The 18781-nt window shown below is 47.8% G+C and overlaps 1 protein-coding gene across 12 annotated transcripts in view; it reads left to right on the forward strand.

Moving 5' to 3' along the window:
* CACNA1C (calcium voltage-gated channel subunit alpha1 C) overlaps nucleotides 1-18781 on the forward strand; it is a 651888-nt gene that overhangs the window by 443508 nt on the left and 189599 nt on the right. For 6 of the 12 annotated variants that reach the window (XM_055095249.2, XM_055095251.2, XM_034935164.3 and 3 more), the window contains exons 7-8: nucleotides 1301-1497; nucleotides 12546-12649. In XM_055095249.2, coding sequence (XP_054951224.1) covers nucleotides 1301-1497; nucleotides 12546-12649 — 301 coding nt within the window. Of the gene's footprint in view, nucleotides 1-1300; nucleotides 1498-12545; nucleotides 12650-12951; nucleotides 13056-18781 lie in introns of all 12 variants that reach the window. The other 6 variants (XM_063593291.1, XM_063593287.1, XM_063593288.1 and 3 more) reach the window with 4 other exon arrangements.

An 18781-nucleotide genomic window follows, 5' to 3' on the forward strand; every position in this document is an offset into this window, starting at 1 on the left:
ACACTTATGATTGTTTTGATATATATGAAACCAGAAAATAATCCTGGGTTATCTGTTGTCTCTAAATGAAGAACTATAAGCAAATTCTCTCTCTCTCTCCCCCTCTCTTTGGAAGTGTATTTTCATTGTTATAGGCAATCATTTATTTGTTGGAACTGGTGTCTCTTCTGTCTGTTATTGTCATTACTTTGTCTAAGGACAGGACAATGTCCTTGATTTCACAAACTTTTGTGAATTCCACACCATTACCTTCCATAGCCAGAGCCAAGACTTTCTCAGTGTTTTCCCATAATGGAAATTCTTAGATCAGTCAGGTCTTGTTTAAATTTACCACCAATCTCCACACTCAAAATATAAGTCACATCTTCATTCATTAATTTGCTGGGAGCTATTCCCAGCACGTGAAATTAGTCCAACTGCTGCATTTAGCCACAGACACTGTGTTCTACTGTTTCCTGACAAAGCCCCGTCCGTACTGAGGAAGCACACTCCCTATTATTCACTGCCGCTCTATCTTGATAGAGGTCAGAAAATGATTCTTCTCTTCTGAAAAGTATTCATGCTGCAGAGCAAAGGGCAGAGCTGTGAAGTCCCACATGACATGCATGAAATACAGTCAGCAGTGTGTACTCACAGGCTGTAAGGAAAACGGCTGCAGGTGATCCCTCTCCCCGGCAGTCAGAGTCCGTTTTCCGTCTTTCGCCTATGTAAGGCTTCACTGTAAAGTGACTTGCGTCCCTGGCAATGTATCCTCTAATACATAGTGGACCCATATAGTTAGAAAGCTTTATTGGATGGGATCGGTTGGCTAACTATGTGAAGGAGTCTTTGCATTGGTATTGTCCTTACCCTAAATTCTGGTATTCCAATACAAGTGTCTATAGAACTCTACCACCAGAAAAAGAAAATATGGACTTCTAATCGCTTTCTGGGTCAGTTTCCACTTGCAGTGGTGGCATCATCATTATTTTTTGATTGGCCATTTGATTTTGAGGCTGACATGTTGCAGCAGAATGGGCAATAGAAATCAATTACTAAGATTAAAATACAGCTTTTACAACAGTGAGTGGAAAGGACTGACCTTCTAAATTAACAGCAGCCTAGATGGAAAGCCTACTTTCTTATGTTGCTTAATTCACATCTGGGGACCTGATTTAAACATGTCTTGCACTGTTGTTGCCATGGTTGCTTTGCCCATCCCATCAACCTCATCCTGTCACTTTTCTCTCTGACTTCTTTCTCTGCCCACATCTCTCCCTCCCTGCTGCTCCCGTCTCCTGTCTTCTTCTGGCCATTTGAGATGTTCCAGCAGAAGATGACCCTTCCCCTTGTGCGCTGGAAACGGGCCATGGGCGGCAGTGCCAGAATGGCACGGTGTGCAAGCCCGGCTGGGATGGTCCCAAGCACGGCATCACCAACTTTGACAACTTTGCCTTCGCCATGCTCACGGTGTTCCAGTGCATCACCATGGAGGGCTGGACGGACGTGCTGTACTGGGTACGTAGCATGAGTGGGCAGTCAGAGGGTGGGGGAACAGCGGCCGTGAACCCTTCCCTGACACCTCCCTTTCTCCTCCTCCCCATGGTCTTGGGGTCACATACGCATCTTGATGGAATGGTTGATGAAGAGCGTCTTTGATTTCTTCCAGGTCTTGCCTGAGAAACAAGGCATGAGCTTTTCACCCTAACGAGTCCCCTCCCCCACCCGCCAGCCTTAGGGGAAGGTCATTTTTCCAGTGCGTCCCACAGTGCAAAACCCTGGTGTGCAGGCATGGATGAGCTGGCCAGGCTGGCACAAGGGTTCTGTTCAACTCCTCCTCCCATGCAGAGTTCCTTCTGCCCTCATCCTTTTCTTGCCTCTTTCCTCAAAAGGGAGCTAGAAGGCAGAATTATGTATTCTTAGGGCAGAAGAGAAAAAGTCCTGATCTTCTAAAAAGAAGTTACATAAAGAAACCATTTTTATTGAATTGTGTAGCATTGTGACATGCTATTCAATTTTTACTTTTTATTTTACTCTTACCTTAACATATTAGAATAGTCCATCAGTCAAATGCATTGGCAGCATTTTTACTATTCCCCAAACATGCTGCTGGTCATGTGATGCCTATTTAGAAATACACTTTTTTTTTTTAATTTTTATTTTACTTTAGGTTCTGGGATACATGTGTAGAACGTGCAGGTTCGCTGCATAGGTATACATGAGACATGGTGGTTTGTTGCACCCATCCACCCGTCATCAATTAAGCCCCACATACATTAGGTAGAGAAATACCACTTCTCGAAAGCCACGCAATCAATAGTAAATCTTCATTTACCTTAAAGTTGCCCCTTTTATTATCCAGTAGCCAACACTACTTTGCTGCGCTTTGAGCCTCTGAAGTGCCAGATTTTTGTACAGCCTACCCCGCAGGCAAATCCAGACTCTATATTTGAGCTGTCTCGATTCTGGCAAAGTCCATTATTAGGAAAAACTCCAGAAAATTTATTCTTCATAGTGTCTCCAACTTCAGCCTGAGAAATGACTTGCCAGAATCCAGTGTTGTTCTCCAGAATTTGGGCGAATAAAGCATGCTGCCAGTCTTAAAAATACCATCTCCTTCAGAGTTTTGCAAATAGGCAAATTTATTTGGCCATCATGAAAACAATCTAAGAGCCTGCTCAGGGAACATGTCTACAAACCAAAGCAGGGAAGAGTGAGAGGGGAGCAAATGCTTCCCGTTGAGCAGAGCTGCCAGATCAAAAGGAAATCATGCCAAGAGAGGCGTTGACTTCTTCCTGAATCGGAAGGAAGAGTTTTGTAACTGTACGGAGATTTGGTGCACAGTATTCTGTCATATGATTTCTTTAAAAGCACCATGTCCTGTTGATTCAGAATCCCTCTTTCTCAGTTTCTACATGATAGTCAATATGCCAAACCCCAGTGTTGCTATGACATGTGTCCCTCCCTCTGTAAGTGACAACTTGAAACTTGCCCGAGGACCTTGTACCCAGCAAACATTTCCTGAGTGTCCTTGCCTGCCAGGGGTGCTCCTAGGCTCTGAGGATTCAGTCATAAATAAGATCCAGTCCAGTCCAATTATCTCAGTCTAGGAAGCCAACTAAACTCTAAACTGAGTAATGGCAGTATGGCTGGACCCATGCCGCGGCAAAGCTGCTGTGTTGTGATACTTTCAAAAAGAAGACAAAGGTCAGAACCCCTCTGCCTCAAACTAAAATGAAACACTGGAAAACATTTCTGAGATTCATGCTCAATAAGACCTTGGTTTTGAATAATTTGTAAGACAGAAGGAGTTGAACTTATTACACTTAGGGAAACTTATTTTGTTTAGCAAAGCAGACCAAATTCCCAAGTGGACCTAGCTGGTCCTTCTTCCTGGGGTGGGTCCCTCTGACCAGCCAAGGACAGAAACATCCTTCTGCCAATAGGCAGTTTCTGCCTACAGGCCACATAGGATAAATGATTGTGTGGGACTGTGCTTTGGGGCCTCATCCCATAAGCTTCAGACCCATGCATTCCATGGGATCAAACTGAGGGCAGGTGGCAGTGGAGGGTGGGTGGAGGGTAGGAATAGATATGACTGCCTTTGCTGATGTATTTTTGTGTTCTTCCTTCACCACTCCCTTCTTCTCCCACCACCACAAGTCATTGATGCCCCACCAGCCAGATGTGATCCAAAGAAATACTGTCATAATGACAGCCGGGGCGGGGAGCAGAAGCAGCAACAACTGCAACCACCAATTTTCAGCAGCTGTGTTGTGCCTTCTCCCCTGGGGAGCGTGTGATAGCGCTCAGGCTGGGAATGGAAACAGTGTCAGAGGTGAAGAAACAATCCCAGGCTCATGGGACATGCCTCTCTCTGATTTTCCCAGCACCTTCCCAAAATGGCCATGTTGTGTGTGTGTGCATTTGTACGTGTGCACGCCTGCAAGCGTGTATACACACACGTGCACATACACACACCTAAAACTGAAACTTGGGTATTCATGATAGAAGCCCTGCCTAGCCCAGTGCTCCTGCTTTCAATTTCTCTAATTGCTTTGACCTTTCTACGGCTGTTTCTTCCTTCTTCCTCCCTCTCCCTCTTCCTTTCTCTCCAGTGTCCCTCCTCCTTAGCTTCTAGGCCAGTATCTCTAAAGCACAGACTCTCAAATCTCAAAATGTTCTAGCATCAAACATAGAGCTTTGTAAATATAAAAATACCCAAACCTCCCTCAGAGCCATTGAATTAGAAGCTCTAAAGTCGGGGCCCCAGTATCTGCATTTTGAAAAAGCTCTCCAGGTGATTCTGATTTCCAGGCTGGAGTTTGAAAACGCTGGAAATCTAACCTATTGAACCTCATGGTGCTGGTATGATGCTGCTGGCTTTGAACCCTTCTAAGGAGATAGTTTCCACAGGGAGGAGGGGGAAATAAGGCCTTTCACTCAGAAGAATGAATTGTCCTTCAGGCACAAAGGGCAAGTCTAAAGGACTTGAGAAAGAGCAGCCAAGATTTTCAAATATAGTAATGCATGGAAACCCCAGAGCTCCATTCATTCTAAATCACCAAACAGCTGGAAAAGAGTAAGTCACTAAAGCATCAAAGAAGCGATTGGTCAGCCGCTGGTTATGGCCTGAGATAGAAGGGATCAGGGAAGGCACCTAGCAGATGGCAGCACTTGCTTCCGGTTGTGGATGATACAGTATCTTTCTCTTTTCCTCTAACATCCACTATTGCATCCCATTGTTACAATTTTAAAGAGTGGACTAAAAATAAAATCAGACTTGGTCAAGTAATACTTGAACATTGCTTCAGCTATGAAAGCCATTGGCCACGCATTGCATTGAGGCTCCAACAAGCCGAGCAATTTGCTGAAAACATTTCTTCTACCTAATATCCTGTTTGAGGAGTGTGCAGATGACAGAATAAGGAAGGGTGGATACCGGGGATTTGGAAATGAAACAAAACTCGGGTTTGGTGTATAGTTTCCTTAGGAAATTACTTCTTAAGCCAAAGGCTCATCCTTTACTATCAGAATGTCCAAGACTCTTAAAAACAGGTGGGTAGGTGTGGGGAGTGTGATCAGATAAAAAGCACTGGCCTTCTTCAGAGGCGGTGAAGCACCAAGGAGGGAAGAACCTAATGTGTAACGTTACCATTGTTTTCCATTCTTAGTTTCACATGTTTTGTTTTTTTCAAAAATCTAAACATCCCTAGCCTTTTGCACATCATTCAAGGCTGCTTGTCTCCCATGGTCTATGCATGTGCCATCTCAAAGATGTAAAGGCTGCTGGGTCAGCTTCCTTTGCAGGACCTTGTCGATAGGATTCATAGGCATGCTCTGAGAATTCCAGTTGGTTTGAAACTCTGAGCATGACCTCTTACACATTGTGGACAGTCACAATCAGGTAACAGAAATATCCATCAATTAAACATCTTTTCAGTGCTGACTTTGTGTTCAGCACTTGAGATGAGGCCCCTGCTCATGGGAAACAGAATGACATGGCCACTGATAGGGGTTGGGGACACACGCAGAACGTTGCAAGTGAGAATTGTGGGAGGGGGGCAGCAGCTAGACTAGGCATCACACTAGAGGATGTGTTTCTAGCTCTTTAGGAATCTCAATGCCTGGATAATTCATCAGGAGCATTCTGTTGACTTCTGTCCACCCCATGCCCTTCTGGGATCCCCAAGAATGTTGCACACTGTGAACCACAGTAAAGAGCCTCTGGCCCGCGTTATCCTGGGTTCATGCCCCTTCCCATCCTATTGGGGCCACCCTCTTCCTGACACCACCCATTGCCCCTGCATTAGTTTCTCCGTGATCAGTTCTTCGACTGATTTTTTTTTTACAAGTTAAAAATTAAACTTAAAAACTAGGTTATAAAAAATACTTAATGAGAAATCATCTAAAAGAAAGATTTTTTTAGAGTCACAAATAGTGTGTTCTCTAGAACCTGGAATTTGTTTTGGTTCAGCCAACAGGAGACCCTTGGAACAAAAATCTAATGAGTTAACTTTTCATAAGTCACTTGTCAGCTCCACCCTTCATCTTGCCATCCCACTATGTGTCTGGATGTGCGGAGAAGGTATTTCTATTAAATTCACACACACACACACACACACACACACACACACACACACACACACACAAACAGCTATTAATCTCTGGTATTGGTGCTGCTGAAATATCCCTCGTTTATGACAAAGACCTTTTGCATCCAAGCAGGTTGAATTGGGTGTTTTACCCTATTTTTGTCTACTCCATCTTCACAAAGCCACCTCCTTTCACTGCAGAATATAGAGTTGCTGAAGGCTTCATAAAAGTTAGAGCTGAATTCTGCTGATGACCTAAGAGTCAGTCTAAGTGAGGAGCTGAGAAACCCTCAAGTAACCCAGAAACAGTGTCCAGGGCCCTTTCTCAGGTATCGGAGTAGAGACCGTGTTGGGACCTCTGTGGTCCCTGACCTTTCACCTGCCTCCGTGCTACCCCCAGGGTGCACCTGTTGCCTAAAATGGAGAATCCCTGATCTAAACAGTAAACTGGCTGTTCAGAAGCATATCAAGGAAGAGAGTCAGCATCTCTCAAAGCCATTCTTTATTTATTTATTGGGTTTCATTTTATTTATTTTGCTGGTATTAGATGAGTCCTTATGATTCTGTAATTTAATTTAGCAAACATTTATTGAGCATTTGCTGTTTCCTGGGACGAGGGATGTGGGAGCACAGAGAAGAATAAGGCCTGCCCAGGCAGTTCAGGTCTAACTAAAGAGGTGCAGGACATGCGGAGGAACACAACTGAGCCATGTGGGGCTGTGCCCTCTGTGGGAGCAGGACAGCCCTGAGGGGCACAGAGCACTCCAGGACCAAGTGGGGCTTTACTGGACCAGGAGAGAAGGCTCTTCTGCCTGGGGAAAGCAAGCTTTGTCTCAGTTTGGGAGGCTGCAGAGACCTGGGTTTTAGGTTCTCTCAACATCGCTATGGCTGTCAGCCAGTTGTCTCCTGCACAGGTCTTCACACTGGGGCCCACTACTCTCTATGACAGCTCCCAACCTCCCACATGATGTCAGCACATGAGTCCATCTGATTCCAGGGAGTTTGAAATGCATGGAGGAGCTTATTTTGTTGGCTTGCCTTGGTGCTAGGAGCTTGTTGTTTTCTTCCCCCATGTAAACTAAGCTTTTACCTGGGCTCTGAGGCACTCCTGGGTTTTCAGCACTCAATAAGCAGGTGCAGGGGTGGGGAGCAGCCAGGTGGAGCCTGTTCCACAACTTCCTGCTCACTTGGTGCTCCGTGAGGTAGCTGCCCGTGTCCCAGCAAGCAAGGTGACATAGGTTCTGAAAGCCGCAGGTTGATGGAGCTATTGCCCTGAGCTGACTCGTGTTCACTGGCAGCAGCAGATCCTGTCCCCCAGTGACACTCAGTGTAAAGCACCGTGTCTTTCACAGATTTACACCTCCTGCCTTTCGATGGCAGGTGTCAGCCTGTCTCTTGACATTTGCTGAAACGATTCAGCCTTTTTGGATCCACAGTGCCTGTGCCAAGAACCTTACGGGAAAGGTACACACAGCTTGAGAACCCGTGGAAGTCTGCTGGGCTGGGGAGTTGGCCTTGAGGAGAGGGGCTAGGGAAGCTTATTCCCCTGTTTACCTTTTTGGGGAAAGATAAAAGGTGGGCTTGAGGGTTTAAATCTGGGGTTCCCTTCAAGGAATTAGATGCTGGTTGCCGAAAGGTCTTTGATAGTGTTCATTCAATGCTCCCTCCCTTTGTAGTGAGGCTGTTTCAGCCAAGGCAGGGGCCGTCCTGCCAGTACTTGGGCCTGGAGGCCCTCAAGGCTACAGACAATGAGCTGACTTTCCTTAGGAAAGTCAGGAGACCTGAGGCACACGGCTTAATGGCTCTAGAAGACCTATCCCTTATTTCACCTCTAAATGAGGGTGTCGGCAATCTGGGTCATTTGTTTTTTTAAATCTGACTTTATTCTTTGTCTTCTTAATAGCTGCATTTCAGCTGCTTTAGGACATCAATCTCATAACTCCAGGCATCGCCCTACTTCAGAGCCACCCAGCTTTGTGTGCTCTCTACTCAGCTGCCCCCCCAAAGTAGGTGGCCCAGAATAAAGAGGAGAAAGTAAGAGGGAAGTGAAAGGAGAACTTTCCTTTCAGACCAGAGCCAGGCAGGCCAGAGAATCACCTTCTGTGGCAGCCGAGCATCGCTCACCCGGGCAGTGGGGTTCTGAGGGCCACCCTGGCCTGGTCCATCTCCATCTCTCATCTGTCCTCCTGCTTCCTGCCCTCGCCTGCTGTTCCCCATCTCGAACCTCTAAAAAACCAGCCCACAGCCCAGGGGGGACCAAAGCAGAAGTGTGGGACGGCGAGGGGGACCCATGAGTTTCCTCTTATGGTCCTGGCTATCTGTGGGGCCATGACCTTGAGGTCTGTAGCTCCCCCTTTGAAGTCCTTCATATGCTGGAAGCCTCTCACCTTGTGTGTGGCGCAGAAGAAAGGATTCCCAGACTAAGCTCAGGCCTTAGGAAATCTCCAAGGCGCGTGGGTTTGTGTGGCCTCCAAGGCTGCATTTTCTGTGAGGTTAAATGTTCACAAAATTTAAGGGGTGTGAGGAACTAGTGAGGAAAGATTTCATTTTGAGGAAGTTGCCTGGGCGCCATCGAGCCCGACTCCCACTCGCCATCTGCCCGGGCTCCAGAGGCAGCTTTGGGAGGGGAACTGTGGTGAGCATGCTGTGGCCTCCTGGAACTGGCTGCTCCCACATGTCCTGAAGAAGGTGGAGTCTGTGACCCAGCGAGGAGCAAGGGGAGTTTGCCAAGAACAGACCTCCTCTGCCACTCTTGATCCCCTGACGCACACAGGGCAAGCTCCTTTGGGGTCAAACAGAACAGACCAGTTGTTTGGAGTAGGTCAGTACCATGGGGTTCTGCACGGGCTTCAGGGTGCTGGCGTGCCCTCGAGGCTGTCTGCAGGACGCTGTGTATGTGCAGTGCACATTACTGCTGGTGGGAGTCCATAGTTCTCAAAAGCTTTTCCTGACTGCCCCACCCTCTCAAAAAAGTAAAGCAGGCCGGGGGCAGTGGCTCATGCCTGTAATCCCAGCACTTTGGGAGGCCAAGGTGGGCGGATCACGAGGGCAGGAGATCGAGACCATCCTGGCTAACACGGTGAAACCCCGTCTCTACTTTAAAAAAAAAAAAAAAATTAGCCAGGTGTGGTGGCGGGTGCCTGTAGTCCCAGCTACTCGGGAGGCTGAGGCAGGAGAATGGCGTGAACCCAGGAGGCGGAGCTTGCTGTGAGCCAAGATCACCACTGCACTCCAGCCTGGGCAACAGAGTGAGACTCCACCTCAAAAAAAAAAAAAAAAGTAAAGCAATACTCATTTAGAGGAAAAGAAAGGGACTGCTTCTGACCCTCCTTAGCAGGACTTACTCTGAGAGAGGAAAAGCTACAAGGACACCCACAGGCTCCCCCTGACCTTGGATCCAGGTTTCCCTCTTCCTCGGCAGGTGCCTGGGACTCCCATTCCAGGGCTATCTCAACCCCATTGCCTTCCCTGTATCAGACAGTCCGATACACAACAGAACCCTTACACAAGTAGGCGCTCAGTAAATACTTGTTGAACAAACGTGGACTCTGATGTGACCACTGCTAAGAATAATCAAAGAATGACCTCACAGTTCCCATGGTCAAATGGGACCTGCAGACCACAGCCCATCGTGGCCAGCACAGCTGTCAGTGTGGCTTGTGGTCAGGCAGCTCATGTGGCTCTCATGCCTTTCTCTCCCTAATCTCGTGTCACCAATCCCACCCATCCTGTATTGGCTCGGGTTTGTTTTTCTTCTCCTGGTGCTGAAGTCTGGTGTGGTTTCCTTTGCACTGTTGGTTCAGACAGTTACCTTATCGCTAAAGGAAAGCTCCCAGGCTCCCTGGGATGGGGACAGTGTCTGACACACAAGGACCTTTCACCCCGCCTCTCCTAACAGCTGCTGTTTTGCTGGATATTTTAGTAGTTCAGCCACTGGGAGAATCTTTGCAGCCAGGATGGCTTCACAGCCATAGGCTCTATTTTTAACAATTGCCGACTTCTGCAAACCTCCATTGCTATCATAGGACCACATGGACTCTGGGGCTTCCTTCCTGCTCTTTATCTCCATTGCCTTCAGTGGCTGTGCAGTGCAAGGTTGACACAGGCCTGCTGAGCCTGGCCCCTTGCCCCCCTCAGCCTCACGCAGACACTCTTCCACTGGTGGAAGCCTTCTGGGACCCTGCGTGCTTCCTTCTGCAGTTGCAGCTGCCAGCCCGCACTGTAGCTGCCTGGTCATTTCCTGTCTCCCCTCCAGCAAGGATTTCGTGTTTACAGCACAGTACCTAGCACATATCAGGTTCACTCGTTCACTCAAAGAGCATTAGCTGAGGACCTACCATGTGCAACGCATCGTTGTAGGCACCTGGGGTACACCCGTGAACAAAGCAGGCCAGAACCACCTGTCCTCGGGGAGCTCACATTCTAGCACAGAAGACAAACAGCAAATAATACATGTAATAAATAGGTAATGATACAGTTACCAAGTGAGAAGTGCTCTGGGAAAGCAAACCAGATGTGAGAAAATGGGCATGCTCAGTAAACCCACGTTCAATTGAATTTCACGATGGCACGGCCAAGTGGGCACACACTGGGAATCTTCTTGCCCCAGACACGATATTTGCACTATGCACAATGATTATGTTGGGTGAATTTTCCTAACCAAAATTTAGTAATATCAGATACATCTCAATGGATCTGTAAAGAACATATTGGGATGTAACACTTCATACCAGTCAGACTAGCTAGGTGTCTCGGTACTTCTCAGTCTTTTATTCCCGGCATGCAGAGAACATGTTTATCCAGCGTACTTAGACAAATGCATGTGGCTGCTGAAGCTGCGAAGCCCAAGGGCTGAGGGTATTACTATCCCACCTGCCTGAACTCCTTTGAGGCCCCTGGGTGGAAATCGTGGGGTGGTTATCAAACTTGAGCATAGCCTAGAATCACCTGGGATGGTTAATATGCAGACTGTGGGCCACCCTGAGATCTTGGGGGCATGGGGCAGGAATTTGCTTTGTTAATAACTCTCCCAGATGTTTCTGATGCTGGTGGTCCTTGGAGGAACACTGCTATGCAACCTTGTGGAGGTACATGGAGAGCCACACACTTGTGTTGTTACATTTGAAATTGGGAGCTATGGAGAGAACAATGTGATCAGTGGTGCTCAAGCATGCATCAGAATCACCTGTAGGGCCTGTCAAAACGTGGGTTGCTGGGCCTTCCCCACAGTGTCAGGGTGAGGTCTAGGTATGTGCATTTCTGAACAGGTCCCCAGATGACGCTGAAGCTGTTCATCCGTGGGCCACACTTTGAGAGCCATTGATGTGAATCATTCAGGACACTTGTGTGCCTTGGAAGTTTGGGTTTCTATGAGCTAGTTTCACAAGGACAAAGTTGGGTGCATTTTTAGGAAGCCAGAACTTAACCGTGTTTAGTCAGAAGGCATCAGAAGAGATAGATTTGAGAAACTAAATCAGAATAAATTTCCTCTGATGGAAGCACAGCTCTGCAATTTATCTTCACGTCCACCCTCCAGCCAGTGGTGAGCTAATAAATGTTTAAGCATCTCTTCTTAGGGTCAGCGGGTACAGGGGGCTGATTTATTGCTTGCCTATCTCTGTGGTGTAAATACTTCCACCATGGTCAGTTTCAAGCTACCAGTGTGGTCAACGAACACGGAGCTGGGAAGAGATGTGCGCGGTGAGCTCCCCACAGCCCCCAGGAGCCAGCTCCGGCGCACCACTCCCTCTGGCTGCCGTAGGGGTTTGTGACCTTTCAGGGCGTTCGCCACCATTCAGTAGTTACAGTCAGTTTCCACATTAAGGACCATTTCCCTCTAAGCTGTGCTTGCAGTCACAGGACCCTTCTCTGAACACATAAACCAAAACGATTGCCTCTCCCAGCCGGCGGCCCGCAGTACGTGTGAAGCACTGGGATTTAGCCTCTAACTTCCGGGCTTGGCCCACGGTCCAGGTGGCCAAGGTTATCTTTTGAGGAAGGTTATCTTTCCTCACACCTCCTCTGTGGTTTCAGTTCTCCAGGCCTGTCAGTAGGAGCTGACGCACTTCATACACCAAGGTCAGGGGCCTCCAGGTGCAACAAAAGGCTTAATGTCCAGGCAAACCCAAGTGAGTTAAACCATCCCATGCTGAAGAAATTATTTTTTGAGGTGACCCATTTTCTCAGACAAGTGAATAGAAAACATTGGAGAAATGTTTCTTTTTCAGAAAATAAAACCACAGAGAGACAGAGTGATTCCTCTTGAGGCAGAGCGGGCCGAGGTCCCCTTTGGTCACAGGAGGTCCTTTGAACATGGGCGATGCCCTGGGTAACACGGGTAACCTGGCGCACACGAACAAAGCCCACGTTCAGCCCCGTCTGTCCCCTCCCGATCTGCTCACACCTGCTGCCTGCCTCTTTGCTGTAACCCAATTCTGTTTCTTCTTTCCTAACTTTCCTTCGTCTTTCCAGATGCAGGACGCTATGGGCTATGAGTTACCCTGGGTGTATTTTGTCAGTCTGGTCATCTTTGGATCCTTTTTCGTTCTAAATCTGGTTCTCGGTGTGTTGAGCGGGTAAGCTGACCGTTTCTATGTCCTCTCCACAACGCAGCCGAGCAAGGTCTCAGGTTCCACTCCGTACATGCCCGGGGTCCTCAGGGATGGGACCCTGACAGGCCCAGGAAAACCACAACAAAGCCTCTGTTCAACCACAGATTCTGACCCATTGGCCAGGCAGGCTGTTTGGCCTCTGATTTGCACCTAGAGGGTCCCCGGGTCCTGGCGCTGCGTGGGTCAGTGTCTCGGGAGCCGGGGACCGGCACTGGCCGTGCTCGGTTGCTGAGTGTGCCTCACTAACTATCATTCCGTTCTTCCAGGTCAATGATGCCGTAGGAAGGGACTGGCCCTGGATCTATTTTGTTACACTAATCATCATAGGGTCATTTTTTGTACTTAACTTGGTTCTCGGTGTGCTTAGCGGGTAAGCAGGACCAAGGAAAAAGGTCTTGATTTTTCCATTTATTTTTATTTATTATTTCTGCTATTCCTGGCTGTATTCTTTTTCTGGCTCTGATGAACCTGGGATAAGGGGTCACCACAGGAGCCTTGAAGTGGATGTCCTTGTCCTGGCTGGGTAAAGGGTCAGATATGCCACTGGTCTTGGTGGTGGACAATGGAGGAGAGCTGGCTTCACCACAAAAACTGGGTCCAGCTGGCCCCTCCCAGCCTCAAGTAGCTGTCCAGGCAGGCAGGGCACTTCTCCTTGTGCCTTCGTGGCCTCTGGTGAACAGGCCTGGGTAAGAAAAGACTGGTTTAAAACATAAACAAAGACAGACTCAAAATCTAATTCTCATTTTACTTCATAGACTGAGCAGTCTATCTCTGAGTTTCCTTTTCTGAATGGAAAGGACCCTTAACTGTTTAAAGCCATAGATTATTTAAGAATAGAGGAGATGGGATGCAATTTCCTCTAATTTTATATCTAGTTGGCTGCAAGTATCACATCTACCTAATTTCAGCCCTTGCTCAGATGAAGTTAGAAGTGGTAGAAGTAACCGGGCATGGTGGTGCACACCTGTAGACCCAGCAACTCAGAAGGCTGAGACAGGAGGATCACTTGAGCCCAGGAGTTCAAGGCTGCAGTGAGCTATGATCGTGCCACTGCACTGCAGCCTGGCCAACATAGCGAGACCCCATGGTAGAAGTAGCACGTGGTTGGAAGGAAGCACCTGAGGATGGCCACCTTTTCACCATGGAAATGCATAGGATATTTCCTCAACCCACTTTCTTCTTCAGAAGTCCACACCAGCCATGCCAAGGCCTAACACCTAAATGCTCCTGGTGACCTGCTCATGGGTAACCCACTCTGCTGCCTTTGCCACTTGGGGGAGGGGGGTAATCTACTTCTACTCTGCTTGAGACTGGTCAGCTGCTTTGCAGAGTCTTTCCTAAATGTCTAGAGAGGTTAATGCTGGGAGAAATTTAGGCATAAAGACAAAGATTGCTCTCCACTTTCCCCCAGTACCTAAACTGGGAATCGCTACTCCCAGCTCCTACAGCTGCCCTAATGCAGTGCAGAGCAGTGGGCTTGGCCTTCAGAGCTGCGTAGAGGAAAGAATCTCCTCCCAGCTCTTCCACCTCCCATGGAGAATGGCCCAGTAGAGACCTTGATGACAAAATGCCTTTTGCCAAGGTGAGGCCACACAGGAGACTAGTGCCTTCCATCAGGGATAATAGTGATGAGCAGAACAACGTAAGTCCCTGATTCATTGCCTGGAAGGTAGAGAGGTTTTCAGTTTTATGTTCAAACACAAGAAAATGCCCATGTGTTTATATGTGAATCTCTAAGGAAAGGATTGAAAAAATCAACCTCATCACCCTGAATCAAAGCAGAAATTGAGGCATCCCAGCTCTGCCCTTGCTGGGTACGTAATGTTGGGTGGTTTCACCTCTTTAAATCTTAGTTTCCCCATCTGAAAAAGTGAAGATGATAATTCCAATGCATAGGTGGCTGTGATGATAGAATAAGATCATTTTCAGAATTCTTAACACAGTGGTATATAATAAGTGCCCAATAATGGTGCTATCATTACAATGATTATTACTTACTTGGTGCCTGTTATAACTGGAAGTATAGAATCATCAAATGTTAGACATGCTCCAGCCTTTCCTCTTAAAGATGAGGAGCGTGAGCCCAGAGATGTTAAGTGATTTGTACAACGTCACTTCCCTGGTAAGTAGCAGAACCAGAGCCAGCCCTCAAGGCACCGCCTCCCATGAGATCTATGATGAATGAGCTTGAACTGCAACACAAGCCACAGCTCAAGACTTTTAAAAGAATGTAACTCCACTTTCTTCCCCTGGAGACTGGGAACCAAATCTGAGCAAGTAACCCCCCACCGAGAGCCTGAAGTGGAGAATGAGGGCTGGGCCCTGAGGGTCCTCCCTGAGCAGAGCGTCTGCCCAGGAATCAAAGCAGTGAAGTCAAGTGACAGAAGCTGCTGATGTTGGGGAAGAAGCCACTTTGAAGGCCATATCTTGGCTGACTCAGCCTGAATGCGCTAGGGTGTATTTAGACCCCTCACCCCAAACCTGGAGCTTAGTAACATTCAAAAATGTTGGTTGACTCAGAACAAGAACATTAAGGCTATTTGACCTCTGAACTTAGGAGTCTTTGAGTCGATACGCTGGTCTTTCCTGGAGACCTTCCCCAGCCTCTGTTTCCTGACCTGTTCTGAGAGCTGCCGTCTGCTCCTTGCAGCTCCTGAATCACTGATAGAACATCTGCCAAGGCTTCCTTGGCCAAGGGTCTGCCCTAAAGAGCAAAGATGTGTGTATGGGTGAGCACCTCCCCTTTCTGGTTTAAGGAGGCCTCTCCTCATGTGTCAAGGGCTGGCCACTCTGAATTGGTTGCCCCCGCCCCATGCAGTGCCAAAGCTGGAATCAGGCTTCTGTTGGCTGACCACTCAGAGGCAACGGTTTCCAGTCAGTGTCTTGATTAGCCAGGACCGTAGAATAGTCACACACTTACTGGGTGCAGATGTAGTTGACCATGCAGTCAAACACCCACTTATTCATCAGACTTCTGATTAAGCTACACTTCCAGAAGCATTCAAAAAGGTCTCACTGCTCCATGAAATTGACTGTCACATTAACAGTCATTAGCATTCTCTGTGTCAGGCTCTGTGCTCGGCGTGTTCGCTAGATTCGCTCAGTTAATGCTCATGGCAACTCAGTGAGCTGGTGCTATTCCTGTGTCCATTCTACAGAGAAGGAAAGTGAAGCTCACCAGGCAAAATGACCTCAATTCCAGCAGGTGAAAAATGCAGGATGCAGAGCTGAGCCCAAGCGATGTGAATCCATCACTTCTATCCCTGACCTCTGTGGTGTACTCTCCCCAAACCCATAGGACGGGTTCATCCCATGCTTTTAAATGACAGGCGAGAAATGGACAGGGGAAGAGCAGAAGCTGCAGTGGGAAGGGTGAGAGGAGCGAGCAGGCAGGCACAGAAGCAATCAGCACAGACTGCGGGAAACAGCCAGCAGGCACACAGAATCCCAGCAGGAAGCTGCGAAGGCAACCGCCCAGAGGCCTGCAGCAGGGCTGGGCTGTTTAGCAGAGGGACCGGCAGCCCTGCAGATCTTCATGGCCCTTGAAAGAGAGCAAAGCCACTAACTGAATAGCACTGCAGTCTTGGAGCCTTCAGGGACTGGGAGAGGTGGGTGTGAAACCCTACATTCCAACAATTAAGGATAATATGATTTTATAGCCCTGCACAGTAACTCATCCTCATAAATTATGTCCTTCAGTCACTAAGGAAAGATTGAACAGTGCTTGGTGTGTTGTGCTTGTGAAGGTAGAGAAGATGACTCCAGAAAGCTTCCATTTAAAGTGTGGAAATTCAGGGCTGCGCATGGTGGCTCATGCCTATAATCCCAGTGTTGGGAGACTGAAGCAAGAGAATCATGTGAAGCTAGGAGTTTGAGATCAGCCTGGGCGACATAGTGAGACCCTTTCTCTACAAAAAAAAATTTTTTTTCATTAGCTGGGCTTGGTGGCAGCACCTATAGTCCCAGGTATTCGGGAAGCCGAGGTGGGAGGATCACTTGAGTCCAGGAGTTTGAGGCTGCAGTGAGCCATAGTCATGCCACTGCACTCCAGCCTGGGTGACAGAGTGAGACTCTGTCTCTAAAAGTAAAAAGGAAAAAAATTTTAATGGAAATTCAAAGACTTTTGGCCCTGAGAGGGTTAGACCTCTTCTATCTGGAGCATGCACACATCCAGAACACCTATTTCTGATGAGGCCAGATAAAGTCAATATAAAGAATAGATATTAAAGGATCTTTTCAAAATACTTTATTATCTGATGGTCCTCACATTAACCCTATGCAAGACATAGGACTGGTGCTCTTATGGATAATAATCAGATTATGATTACCTCCCCTCAGAAAGCTCAATCTCCAGCCGACTAGAATAAAGACAACGGTGATGATGACATTCTTGAAATTGCACGTGAAGCTGTAATGAGGTGGAAGCCTCTGGACTCTGGTTGCTTTTTGTTTTAAGCGACTGCAAACAGAGGGCTTGGGAAGTGCGCCTCCAGTTGGCAAGAGGCCCACGATTTCTTACATAGGTAGTCATCCCATCCCTTTTCCCACTGGGAGATGGGCATGTGTTGTCCCCAAAAAGCAGAGGACCCGGGAGGTAGGCATTTTACAGCCAGGAAGTATCGCTGGACCATGGCCCCACAGTTAAGACACAGTATCTGGGACCAGAAGAAAGCAATAAAAGGTCAGGACACATGTGCCTTGTTGGGGGGAGCAGAAGAGATGGTCCAACATACACAGTCATGTTATGGAATGTAACCCTTACATGTTATGGAATGTAACCCTTATTCATGACGGTTACATTCCATAAAGTCACCACAAACATGAAGTAGTGGACACTGAGACGTTGGTCCTGAGGAACTACAGAGTTATTTCCTGTGAGCCTCTGCTCACATTTTGTCAACCAATCAATACATAACCTTGTTTTAAGTGTGTTTCTATTTAAAGACACCTTATTTAATATATATGATTGATTCGTGAACATTAAACTCGTGGCCACCAGCACCGTAACTCGCACCTGCGTGAAGCTTATTTAATGCACGTGTTTTCTCTGTGCAGCACGTCATAGCCCTCCTGCGCATAGTGACACAGGACGGCACTTCAGCATTACGCTTGGGGCCATTTTAAACAGCAAAATCACCAACAAAAAGCACAAAAATGAGAAAACATGGCACTAAGTGGACGGTGAAAAGGACACCTCACAGTATGAGAGCTGAATTGGGAAGGCAGAACTCTACATGCCCCTTGTTTGGCCTCAGCGGGAACATGTAGAGTTTTTGTCATCTGCACATGTCCACAGATGACTGAAAGTGCCACGAGTATTGATTCTGGAGTTACAAACACATTTTAGTGAGTAGGCGCATTTGTAGATGTGGGATCCACAAATAAGGAGCCTGGGTGGTATCGATGATCAAAGGGCCTAGCACACCTCGGGCTGTTGGTTGGATTCCACACACACCGCCCTGTGCATGCTTCACATTGCTGATCCCTGGCCCCTGGCTCTCCACACCACCCCTCATTTTTCATGTTGGCCATTGCTGTCGAGAGATGCAGTCCTGTCTCGTGACAAATCCCACAGCTGTGACTGATTGTCTTGCCGGCTCCAGTCCCTGGGCCCAGTGCAGACTGTCAGGCTGGGGCTCCATGTCTTCATTAGCTCAGTCCCCAGAGCAGGAACATGGCTGGCATCCAGGCAAGGAGATAAAGAGAGCCAGGCACTGCCACCAGCAGATCCTTTACCGCGGGAAACCTTGGCTCTTCTTCCATCCAGCCTCAAGCCTGTCTGTGCCTCACACTCCATGGGATCCAGCCATGCTCCAGATCTGACTAAAGCCCTTCTCCATCCCTCTCACACTCCCAAAACACATCCTTCCACTATGAGGAAAATTATCTTCAAGCCAGGCAGAATCACCAGCATACCTCGTGTTCTGTTTCTCCCCCTGTAATGTTTATTTTAGATCCCCAGAGGCCTTGGGGTATAGATGGTGAGCTTCATTCCATGGGACTGATGCTGTAAAACAGGATTGGGCAAATTGTCCCTACTCCAGTTGAGTCCCAGTCCTATTCTCCCAACTCCAAAAGAAGGATGGGTAGGTGTTT

Source organism: Pan paniscus, chromosome 10 (genome assembly GCF_029289425.2).
Source record: "Pan paniscus chromosome 10, NHGRI_mPanPan1-v2.0_pri, whole genome shotgun sequence".
NCBI classification, from domain to species: domain Eukaryota; kingdom Metazoa; phylum Chordata; class Mammalia; order Primates; family Hominidae; genus Pan; species Pan paniscus.